We start from the raw sequence: 13089 nt of genomic DNA on the forward strand, positions 1-13089 counted from the left end.
AGTTAGTGTATTCAAAATCTGCACTTGAGATATTTATTTGGAAAATTTTGAGTCTCATAAGTCTAGCCTTATTTCCTTATGAACCATACCTATAATGATTTCTTCAGTTGTGTTGACATTTAATACTGAGAGTTCACATAAAAAGCCGTATTTCTAAATCTGGAGAAAAATGAGATCTGGCAACCAGTTGGCTTCTTTGTTTAGACTACAATGATGACACATTTGCTGCAATTCCTTACCAGTTCCTATTGCATTACCCTTGATTTGATCCACTTATTTCCGTTTCCTGTCTGTATGGTAGAGGCATTTGAATATGTGGTCCTAGTTTTCATAGTGTATGTGTGTGTGTTTGTATATATGTTTTATTTTTCAATGATTACACTTACAAATGTCAGTCTTAACTACATTTTAAAAGGAATAAACTGTAAATTTGTTTGACTTCTTGGTGTGAAAGTTAGCATTTTTAAGTAACAGATTAGGAGACATTCACCTCCCGTGGCTCAGGAGGCTGAAGCAGGAGGATCCAATCGCAAGGTCAAAGCCAGCCTCAGCAATTTAACAAGGCTTTAAGTAACTCAGTGAGACCTTGTCTCTAAATAAATACAAAAAAGGGCTGGAGTTGTGGTTCAAGGGTTAAGCACCCCTGGATTTACTCCCCAGTACCAAAAAAAAAAAAAAAGAGAGAGAGAGAGAGAGAGATTGGAAAGATATTTGACTATTAAACTCAAGAAAAAAATTGTGATTTTTAATTAGTTACTGGTAAAAGACGCTATGTGTATTGTATTTGTAATGAACGAAGTGGGAGGAAATGCTATTACATAGTGTGTTCTACTAGCATTTATTCTGCATTCTAAGTTAAATCAAGACAGAAATAGCCAGAATATAAGACATCCGTAATTGATTTAAAATGTGATCATACTTTTAATAGAATTGTGATTTAACTTCTCCCCAAGATTTTAATTTTTTAGAGGTTTAATAACTTCAGCTGTTTTAGATCCTTCAGAATGGTGGGTATAAGAGATTAGGACAGACCAAAGAATAACTATATTTCTGCTGTTAATTTGGATTTACAACACCTCAGAAGTAGATTAACTCCTGACTAGTCTCTGACCTCACTCCCTGACCTACTGCATTCTAAACCACTGGCAATGGAACTTAAGCCTTTGTGAAGGAGATGATGATAGCATAAGAAAGAAGAAATTAAATTGCTGTGTATGTCTGTATGTATCTCATATTGCTTTCTAAAGTCAAATATAAGAAGTATAAGGCTAAATATCACTTTTGCATAATGATTTTTCTGCTGCTTTCCACTTTGATAGTTCGATAACTTTGCCATACATTTCACCTAGCCAATTTTTAATTTCTATTTTCCTAATAAAAAGATTTAGGATATAATCCCCAAGTCATGAATTACATTATTTTAAAGTATCCAGTGCAGTGATGGTTTTTAATATATTCACAGAATTATGCAACCATCACCAATATCTTATTTCAAAACATTTCCAACACCTCAATAGAAATTCCTCTGTTAGCAGTCACTCCCCCAATTCTCCCTGCCCCTAGCTTCTGGTAACTATTAATGTATTTTTTTTTAATCTATGAATTTGCTTATTCAGTCTCATATAAATGGAACACACAGCCTTTTGAAACTGGCTTTATTCAAGTAACATGTTTTCAAGCTTTGTTCAAGTTTTAGCATATATCAGTATTAAATCCCTTTTTAATTGCAAAATAATAGTCCATTGTATGGATATACCACTGTTTTAATCTTTTCTCAGTTGGTCATGATTTGGTTTGTTTCTGGGTTTTGACTATTACATGATGTTGATAAAAACATTTGTCTACAAGTTTTTGAAGGGACACACATTTTCATTTCTCTTGAATCTCTTGGTTATATGGAAACCATATATAAACTTTTGAGGAACTACCAGATTTTTTTTTTTAGTTACCAGACTTTAAAATTAAAAAAAAAAAAATGTGCCTGCATGATTTATATTCCAACTAATGGCATAAGAGGGTTTCAATTTCTAAATTTTTACCAACACTTAAAATATTGTCCTTTTGAAGATAGCCATCCTAGTGGATATGAAGTGGTACCTCGATGTGGTTTTCTTTTGCAGTGCTGACAATCAGTCCCAGGGCCTTACTAATGCTAGATAAGTGCTATATGAGCTATACCCCCAGCCTATCATTGTGGGTTGGTTTGTTGTTGTTTTTTTTTTTTTTAAATGGAGGTGGGGCCCAGGGATTGAACCAGGGCATTCAACCACTGAGCTACACACATCCCCAGCCCTATTTTGTATTTTATATAGAGACAGGGTCTCATTGAGTTGCTTAGCGCCTTGCTTTTGCTGAGGCTGGCATTGATCCTCCTGTCTCACCTTCCTGAGTGGCTGGGATTATACACGTCAGCTTATCATTGTGGTTTTGATTTACGTATACTGATGATTGATGATCTTCATCATGTTATCTTTGTTCATTGGATATATTTGGAGAATTATATGTTCATATTCTTTGACCATTTACATATCTTTGGAGAAATAACTGTCCAAAACCTTTGCCTGTTTAATTGAGTTACAATTGTGTTATTTATATATTCTATATATACCTATGATTAGCAAATACTTTCTCTGTTCCATGGGTTATTGTATTGTTTTCTTTGTAGTGTCCCTTGAAACGTGAGTTTTAAATTTTGATAAAGTCCAGTTTGGTTGGGTTTTTTTGTTTGTTTTGTTTTGTTTTGTTTTTTTGTTTTGTCACTTGTGCCTTTGGTTCTGTATTCTAATACCAATTCTCTTGACACCTTCTTCTACAGTTCAGTTCAATTCTGATACTAACTACCTGGAATTAGTATCACATTCCACAAGTAAAAAGGCAAAGTCCTTAAAACCTCCCTTGATTGAGATACCAGTTGCAGGTGGATTCCCCAGCTACCCACACTTTTACCCTGCCAACTACAAATTCAAGGTTTCCACAAAACTTTCAAGATTAATTCATTAGAATGACTCATGTAATTTACTCAACAGTGATAGACTTAGGAGTGCAGTTTTATTATAAAGGGTACAACTTTAGAGCCCACAGTGAGTCACTTTGTTAGTATAACAAAGACTCCTACACTCAGGAAATTCCAGGGGTTTTTGAGAGACTACCAGGAACCAAGTACAAAGACCAGATGTTCTGTATTATACCACAGTGTCATATTACTGCTCCATGGCAAAAGGTGCAACTTAACCCAGTGGAGGGGGAGAGATAAAGAATTTCCAGACGCTTCTGCCTTTGTCAATGCTTTATTCACTCAAATCACTCAATACAGTTTCATTCTGTAGGATCTTGTTTGTTTGTGGTGCTGGGGATTGAACCCAGGGCCTTGTGCATGCAAGACAAGCACTCTATCATCTGAGTGATATCCCTGGCCCTCTGTAGGTTCTTAATCAAGAAAATTACAATCCTTAATGCTAGGCACTGCAGGCACACTTAATCATGACAGGCTCATGATAGACATTCCCTCTGCATGCTAAGTCTCAGATCAAAAGTCTCAAGCCTTTTGGCTTTAAGTCCAGCAGATGCACACTCATTCAGACTGTGGTGATCAGATCAGGAACCAAGGCAGGCTTCTGGGGTGGAGCTGACTGCTGGCTGAGGAGAAGTCCTTTTCTCACCAGAGTTAAGAGGCTGCTGTTGAGTTTGAGACTGGCAGAGGATCAGGCTGATGAGAAGGGTTGGGGTGTCAATTCAGGTCCTCATTAGGCTCTCCAACATGAGAGCATCAGTGTTGGCTGGCTGAATGGCTATTCATTTGCTCCTTCATTTATACTAAATTTTGAAGCTTTTGACCACCCTTTTAATCCCTATCAATTGCCACAGGTCTCTCAGTGAGGTCATTTACCCTGGGGTTAAAGTATATGGTCTGGTGATCTTCACCCTGATTTTTTTGCCTTTCCCCCTTATGGGAGGACTACATGCCAGAGCCTTTACTCTGAGTTTGTCAGGGTGGGGAGAAGTGACTTGTTTGTTCCTGAGGGCCATACTGGAGGGCTCCTTTAGGCATGCCTGGTGAGACTGCAGGTTTCAAACTGGAGTTTTAAAATGGAGTTGCTTAGGGTCAGGCCTAAGGCCATCCTTAACATTACCTGGCCAATTTTAAAGTTAATTTGGCTATTAGTAATCACTGACAAGAAGGAGAGTAGCTTGGAGACATGCTGCCACACTTTTTTCCATCTTCACTTTAAAAATTTGACCCTGGTAAGTTTACATAAGCAAGTAGAGAATAAGGTGCCTTGGTTGTTAATGATCTGTTCCACTGTTCTATGGTGCATCCTGGAAACTATGGTCGCACGAGCATATAGAAAGCTAAGCAGTTTCTGCTGAAGAAATGCTGAAAAGATTTGTTTTTGTGGTTGTCAGTGTAATATACAAAAGGAAGAGTCTATTGATAAAGCTGTGAATAAGTACTAACTTTCTTATGTCCAGAGACAAAATTACAACAAATTTAAGGATCCTAATTGTCCTTTATTTATAATTCTGTTACTGAAAGCTCAGTTCTTGTCCCCAGTCCAGTAACAAGGACACGGTTTTGAGAAAAGAGAAAATAAAGTTTTATTGCTTTGCTAGCAAAGGAGAAACCGAGGACTCCAGTCCCAGAGGCTGTAATTCTGCCCATCCTGGGGAGGGGGAGGGTGTTAAAAGAGGTGATTCAAAGGCTACATTTCATGTGATCTCTTGTCAGGAGTTGTAATTCACTTGTTAATTTGGGAGATGGTTGTTGCTGAGATCTTCTGGTGCCATCCCTGAAGTCTGAGTTGTTTAGTTCTCTGACTACGATGGGGGAGAAAGATGACCCTATTTCCCCTGTGATTAGGAAAGGGAAGAGGAAGAGAAAGAAACTTGTCTGTTTTAAAATAAATTGCACTGGCAGAGCAGCAAAGGCTATGTTCAAAGCATAAAATGGACTAATTCTAGAATTGGACAACACCTTATTCTACAAAATAGATTGGTCCCACTAGGCATTAACACAATAGTGGAGAGGCTTTTTCTTGTTTGTTTGTTTGTTTGTTTGGGGGAGGGGGTTCTTTTGGTACCAGGGATTGAACCCAGAGGTACTTAACACCACTGAGTCACATCCCCAGTCCTTTTTTTTTTTTTTTTTTTTTTTAAATATTTATTTATTTATTTATTTTTCGTTTTCGGCGGACACAACATCTTTGTTTTATGTGGTGCTGAGGATCGAACCCGGGCCGCACGCATGCCAGGCAAGCGCGCTACCGCTTGAGCCACATCCCCAGCCCCCCAGTCCTCTTTTGAGACAGAGACTCATTAAGTTGCTAAGGCTGGTTTTGAATTTGTGGTCCTCCTGCCTGAGGCTCCTGAGTTGCTGACATTGCAGGTGTTCACAACTGCACCTGATTGTTTTTCCCTGCTGTGACCAAAAGATCTGACAAGAACATTTGTAGAAAGAAAAATTTATTTGGCCCTCACAGTTTCAGAGGTCTCAGTCCATAGACAGCCAACTCATTACCTCTGGGCCTGGAGTGAGGCAGAACATCATGGCAGAAGGATGTGGTGGAGAAAAGCAGCTCAGAAGGTTGCACAGCAAGCAGAGACCTCTGCTTACCAGAACAAAATATATACCCTAAAGGTATGCTCCCAATGACCTATGTCCTCTGGCCACACCCACCTGCCTAGAGTTACCACCCAGTTAATTCCTATTAGGGAATTAATGCGTTGATTAGGTTAAGACTTTCATAAATGAATCATTTCACCTCTAAATATTCTTACATTTTTGATACATTATCCCTGGGGGGGACATGTCATATGTAAACCATACACTGGTAAACGTCAGGTTACTTCAGATTGCTTTTTTGTAAGGGTTAAAGAGATACTACCTTGCTGATTCAGATGAACTAGAATCTCCTGTTTTCGGGAAAATTTTGTCTGTTTTGAGATCTATCGGCTTCTTTAAATTTTCAGTTTGATTATGTGGTATTTAGCATGAATGACTCCATTTTGTTTTGTTCTGATCTATTAAAACCTAGGTGCTCAGAACAAGACTATGGCCTCCCATAATTTTTATTTAAATTTATAGTAATGACTATAAGGGTTATATTTTAGAGATTACCTCTTTTGTAGACATCCTTTTTTGACTTAAATGTTTATTTTGCTGCTTGTTCTACAAATGATACCTGAATACTTAATATTAAATATGTTTAAAAACCAGGAGTGGTGGTGCACACCTGTAATCCCAAGGTGAGTCAGGAGGATCCCAAGTTCAAAGCCAGCCTCAGCAACAGTGAGGCGCTTAGCAACTCAGTGAGACCCTGTCTACAAAATAGGGCTGGGGATGTGGCTCAGTAGTTGAGTGTCCCTGAGTTCAATTCCCAGTACCAAAATGTGTGTGTGTGTGTGTGTGTGTGTATGAGAGATCAGTATTAACAAATGCATTGTAAAGATCTACTGGAATTGTCAATTAAGTTATCAGTGTTTGAGAAGGCTGTTAGTCTTCTTAAAGTTTTTTGGATTGAAAGGCAAATTAAAAAGGGAGTGAGAATAAAAAGAAACATGAACTACACCAGGAGTTTCAGCCTATAATCAGTACTTTAAATCAGTCCCTAATGACTGATATGCTCATATAATACCTGAAACCTAACCTTCATTGACATAAGTATATTTGTACCAGTTTTATTTGGAATATTGACACTGGTGTTTTGAACATGACTCAATAAAACTGCCCCCTTAGTCACATTAAAAATCTGAAGAGCTCCATCTCTCATGCACTTGTTCCCACATCATATGTTCCCATTGCAGACCCAGTCTTTTCATTCTTCCCCTAGACACCAAACTGCCCCACATACCATTTGGAACTCTTCCACCCACGTCCCATGTGGACTGTGGAAATGGGGTTCCTCTCGGTAGGATGGGCTGACAGCAGAATAAAGGCTAAGAAAAGTAGAACAAGGAAAAAACTATAGGACATAGGAAATATTTTTTAAAAAGCAGGAGCAGGACGGGCTAGCCGATCACACGGATCGCGCTTCCACACTAAAAAGAGCAAAATGGAGCCCGGGCTTGCTTTATTTATATCAGGAACATCAAAGGTTTTCCATGGAATACTCTTTGCCCAAAAAAAAGGTGGCCTGTTCAATTCCCAAGGGATTACACCCATGTCTGGAGCTTCTGTGAGGGATCTTCCTAGTAGAGCAGAAATAAAGGTCATGTGCATTGGGCAATTTATTGAATGGGAGGAGCCACAAATAGTTCACAATGCCAAACCTAAACCTCTCTGGCTGCTATACCTGATAAAGACCCTCAAGTAATTAATGGGTAGCTTCCCATAGAACTCTACATATTCTGTCAGATGGGAACTTCCTCTTATTTCTTTATACCTCCATCTGTCTCAAATCACTTTATGGGTAATCTTCACAGCTATCTCTTGCCATGAGTAGGCCAGTTCGACCTAGATGTTCTAAAGTTATATGTCTGCTTTCGGGAATATCACTCTTTCCATAATACCCTTTCTTTACTGTATTTTCAACTTTCCAATTGACTCTTTCAGTCTTAACCTCAGTGCCCTCCCATTGAAGATTAAAAAAAAAAAAAAGATTTTTCTGGGATGGGGCTGTAGCTTAGTGGTAGAGCTCTTGCCTTGCAAATATGAGGCACTGAATTTGATCCTCAGCACCACATAAAAATAAAAATATTGTGTCTGTCTACAACTAAAAAAAAAATTTAAGGTTTTCCTCTAGATTCCAGTCCTTTTTTAAATTTTTTGTTCTAATTAGTTATACATGACCATAGAATGCATTTTGACATTCATAAATGGAGTATAACTTCTCATTCTTGGTTGTACATGAAGTAGAATCATACCAGTTGTGTAATCAAATAGGCACATAATGTCTGATTCATTCTACTCTCGTTCCTACTCTCATGCCCCCTTCACTCACCTCTGTCCAATCCAGAGTACCTCTATTCTTCCCAAGTACCTGCCCCCCATTGTGAATTAGCATCCTCATATCAGAGAAAACATTCAGCCTTTGTTTTTTGGGAATTGGCTTATTTCGCTTAGCATGATATCCATCCATTTATCAGCAAATGCCATTATTTCATTCTTTAAGGCTGAGTAATATTCCACTGTGTGTATATGCCATGTTTTCTTTATCCATTCATGTGTTGAAGGGTACCTAGGTTGGTTCCATAGTTTAGTTATCGTGAGTTGAGCTGCTGTAAACATTGATGGGACTGCATCATTGTAGTATGCTGATTTTTTTATGTAATTTTTTTATTTATATATGATAGCAGAATGCATTACAATTCATATTATAGAGAGAGAGGACAATTTTTCATATCTCTGGTTGTATACATGGTATATTCACACCAACTCATGTCTTCATACATGTACTTTGGATAGTAATTATCATCACATTCCACAATCATTAATTATCCCATGCCCCCTCCCTTCCCCTCCAACCCCTCTGCCCTATCTAGAGTTCATCTATTCTTCCCATGCTCCCGATCCCTATCCCACTGTGAATCAGCCTCCTTATATCAAAGAAAACATTTGGCATTTGATTTTTTGGGATTAGCTAACTTCACTTAGCATTATCTTCTCTAACTCCATCCATTTACCTGTAAATGCCATGATTTTATTCTCTTTTATTGCTGAGTAATATTCCATTGTGTATATATGCCACATTTTTTTAATCCATTCATCTATTGAAGGGCATCTAGGTTGGTTCCACAGTTTAGCTATTGTGAATTGTGCTGCTATAAACGTCATGTGGCTGTGCCCCTGTAGTATGCTGATTTTAAGTCCTTTGGGTATAGACCGAGGAGAGGAATAGCTGGGTCAAATGGTGGTTCCATTCAAAGTGTTCTGAGGATAGATTTCAGTCTTTTATACCTATGCTTTCATCATTTATACCTATGCTTCTTTTAGAGTAGTCTATCTGTGGATTCTGTTCCTCACTGAATACCCTCCTATCTCACTATAATAAATCTATTTCTTATAACCACTGTACTGCCATTAGATTTTCTAGTTGTTTCATCTCACAGACAATACACTGTACCTCAGAAATATGATTCTTTAGTTGTAGCTGCTAATTATCATATCACCGTGGCTATAATCTAGTTTGTTTTGAAGTATTTGAATTTCCCTGGTTTATAAAAATATAAATACAAAGCAAGAACATTTTAAAAACTTAAGTCTTTTAGAGGTCATTTTTGGTGGTCACATAGGGCTTTTCTTTTCCTTTCATTTTTTCCTTTTTCTAATTTTTCTTAAGGGTATCTATATTGATTTTTTTTTTTTTTTTTTTTTAATATTTATTTATTTTTTTAGTTCTCGGTGGACACAACATCTTTGTTTGTATGTGGTGCTGAGGATCGAACCCGGGCCGCACGCATGACAGGCGAGTGCGCTACCGCTTGAGCCACATCCCCAGCCCCTATATTGATTTTATATTAAAAGAAAAACTTGGCTTTAAAGATATTTTTTAATTATATTTGTAACAGATTCCAGTAACTTCGGTATGTGAATATTAATATTGTTTTCCTTTATATGATTTTATTTTGCACATCTAGTTATAATAACATTTTGCTTTTTTCATAGGTTTCCTAAAAGGAAAAATGGAGGAAGCTCTAAATCAAATGCAGCCACTGAATGAAAAGCAAGTAGCCAATTCTGAAGATGGATATGTATGGCAAGTCACTGACATGAATAGACTGCATCGGTTCTTATGTTTTGGTTCTGAAGGTGGGACTTACTATATCAAAGAACAGAAGCTGGGCCTTGAAAATGCTGAAGCTTTAATTAGATTGATTGAAGATGGCAAAGGTTATGAAGTGATACAAGAAATAAAGTCGTTTAGTCAAGAAGGCAGAACCATAAAGCAAGAGCCTTTGCTCTTTGCACTTGCTATTTGTTCCCAGTGTTCTGACATAAGCACAAAACAAGCAGCATTTAAAGCTGTTTCTGAAGTTTGTCGTATTCCTACACATCTCTTTACTTTTATCCAATTTAAGAAAGATCTGAAGGAAAGCATGAAATGTGGTATGTGGGGTCGAGCTCTCCGGAAGGCTATTGCAGACTGGTACAATGAAAAAGGAGGCATGGCCCTTGCTCTAGCAGTTACAAAATATAAACAAAGAAATGGCTGGTCTCACAAAGATCTGTTAAGACTGTCACATCTTAAGCCTTCCAGTGAAGGTAAGCATAAGATGTTCATGGGGTATGGGGGAATGGATTGTAGAATAAATAGTGAATTTTTATTTGACATTATGTAATTATTTCCAAGAATTAGCCTTTTTGAGACAGATTGATTGACTAATTAAAATATTTAATGCCAACCTGGAACTAAACACCTAACAACTAATCATAGGCAATCCAGACATTGATAATCAAGAATCATATAACAATTTTACAAATTAACATCTAAATCTTAAAATGTCACCATGCTAGCTCAAGTGTTTACCCAAGTGAGTGTGGGCTATGAATGGAGTATGGACTAAAGTTGTAATAAGCAAACATCAGCTTGTTAGATGGCAGATAACAAAATTGTACTGCTGTAGACACCCCTCATCCCCATCTCTCTAGAACATTTTTGCCAAGGAACCTAAAGGCTACTTAAAATAGTGCACAGTTTAACAATGTAGGGTGTTAATTGTCCATAGCTTTCACAGGGTAACTTGGGTACTTTTTTCTAAACCTATGGGAAAAGACTTGAAGTTAGTTGTATCTAAAATAATTATCAGTCTCTCTTAGGAAGAATATAAAAACTTCTTGGAAGAAATAATTTAAAATATGAACTTCTGCAAAAATCAGCATGTCTAAAATTTGACTTTTTTTTCTTATCAGAAATGAAACTTGAAAATATAGCCTCTCAAATTTTATTTCTGCTTTGTACTTTGTATACTTAAGCCAAGTAAATTCATCTTTCTGAGTTTTTGTGCCTTCCTCTATTAGAAAAGGGAGAAGGATAACATTTACAATTATTGTAACTAAACATAATAATGCATCTTAGAATACTTACTTAGCATACATATTTTCTGGTATGTAGTAGAAGTACATTATTAGTTCCCCTCCCGTGCTTCAACATATTTATTCTTTTTGATGTTGATTATTATCACCATTCATTCATTCAACAAATATTGAGTACCTATTGTTGATGGACATTGTTCTAAGTACTTGGAATATGTATTATAGGAGTTAGTGATTTATTATGATACACATTCATGCAAACCCCCTCCCCATTTTTTTCTTTGTCTTTTTGTGTGTGTATGTGCCCACATGCATACATAAGCAGGCGTGCTTCTGGCACATTGAAGTTGGGGATTTTAATGTAGTCAAACTTGTACCTTCACAGGTTTTTGTTTTATGTTAGGTTTAGAAAGGCTTTTTCTAAGGTCATGTAAGTAAGTATTTACCTGTGATTTTTTCCAGTTATGCTGCTTTGTTTTTTTAGCACTTAAATCTTTGTTTAGTATAAGGGAGATAGGCAACTATAAGCTACCAAATAAGTAATATGTTAATGTGCTAACTGAAATCAAAGTGTGATTCATTTATTGGGTATTATGTACCTGCAGGCTAGTGTAATTACAGAACTGAGTAGGATAAGATTGCTTTAATAAATTATTTTCCGGGGCTGGGAATGTGGCTCAAGCCGTAGCGCGCTCGCCTGGCATGTGTGCGGCCCAGGTTTGATCCTCAGCACCACATACAGACAAAGATGTTGTGTCCGCCAAGAACTAAAAAATAAATATTAAAATTCTCTCTCTCCCTCTCTCTCTCTCTCTCTCTCTCAAAAAAAAAAAATAATTTAAAAAAAATAAATTATTTTCCTTGGTAAGACAATGTAGAAGACATGCTTGCATAAAACATTTAATCGTTTAATATATCATTACAAAATCTGGAAGATAAAGCCAGGCTCAATATTGCACACCTTGTAATCCCAGCAGCTTGGGAGGCGGAGGGAGGAGGATCTTGAGTTCAAAGCTCAGCAACTTAGTGGGGCCTTAAGCAACTCAGGGAGACCCTGTCTCAAAATAAAATATGAAAAAAAAAGGGCTGGGGATGTGGCTTAGTGGTTAAGCACCCTCTGGGTTCAATCCATAAACAAAAATCTGGAAGATAAAAGATTCACAATACCTTAGAAGTTCCTGTATATTGGTACAAACTTTTGCTCATATTGTTTAGAGTTCAAAAAAATAGCACATAGGCTTATTCTTGCTTAGCTGTGTTTAATTTGACCAATAAAATATTTTAAGGAAAAAATGGAAGTCAGAAGACTTCATAAAAGTCCATATTCTGACTTCTTGAAAGTAAATTTTTGATAGTACTAAAGCAGTACTTGGCTAACACATGTCAATATATGCTCTCCTCAGTTCATCACAGTCCTAATGACTTTGACATCACCATAGGCTGTTTTATTTCCTTACTTTGTCTGACTTTGCCTCATAGACGTTTAAATTTAGTAAATGAATTCCCCCCTTTTTAACAGATGTGAAAACTAAGACCTAGAAAGATCAATATTTATTTCTTCACCCACAAAGCTCTTTCTACTATTAGAAGAAATTACAGAAGGAATGAGAAAACTATTTTTCTTTTTTCTTAATTTGTCCTGTAATGTCCTAACTGAAATATGTATTGTTTATATATATGTGCTTTAATTTGTTTTTTAAAGACAGTTTTAAAAGAACCTACCTACCTACCTGTCCATTTCCACTTAATTTCTACTATTCAGAAAAGCATATTGATTCAGAAGCAGAGAAGGACAAATAACTATTAATTGACATAGATCTATATTCTTGTGAATTGTTCTGAGATTGTGAACCTGAAATAGGCACTGCCTACAGTTTGTAATGCTGGTATTGTGGGGCAGGCTGGGGAACAAGCCTCTATAAATTATTTAGGATATAGATGTTTTCTTTCCCCAGAAGTCTCATATTTAAACAGTAATGATGAAATTCGCGAAGTCAGTTTGCTCCATTTGCTTAAATATGTATGTGATAGTGAAGAAAACTGCATCTTACTTGAGGGGAGTTAAGCCTATCATATGCTGCATTCTCCAGAAACATGTTCTATTTTTCACTTGGTAATCC

The 13089-nt window shown here is 36.9% G+C and overlaps 1 protein-coding gene across 1 annotated transcript in view; it reads left to right on the forward strand.

The window, feature by feature from the left end:
* Ro60 (Ro60, Y RNA binding protein) overlaps nucleotides 1-13089 on the forward strand; it is a 32090-nt gene that overhangs the window by 1703 nt on the left and 17298 nt on the right. Inside the window, exon 2 of the mRNA XM_046446305.2 lies at nucleotides 9602-10198. Coding sequence (XP_046302261.1) covers nucleotides 9619-10198 — 580 coding nt within the window. The 5' untranslated portion in view covers nucleotides 9602-9618. The remainder of the gene's footprint in view (nucleotides 1-9601; nucleotides 10199-13089) is intronic.

This window comes from Marmota monax, unplaced genomic scaffold (genome assembly GCF_021218885.2).
Source record: "Marmota monax isolate L192 unplaced genomic scaffold, Marmota_monax_Labrador192_F-V1.1 WCK01_AAM20220418_F8-fsc00290, whole genome shotgun sequence".
In the NCBI taxonomy this organism is placed as follows: Eukaryota; Metazoa; Chordata; class Mammalia; order Rodentia; family Sciuridae; genus Marmota; species Marmota monax.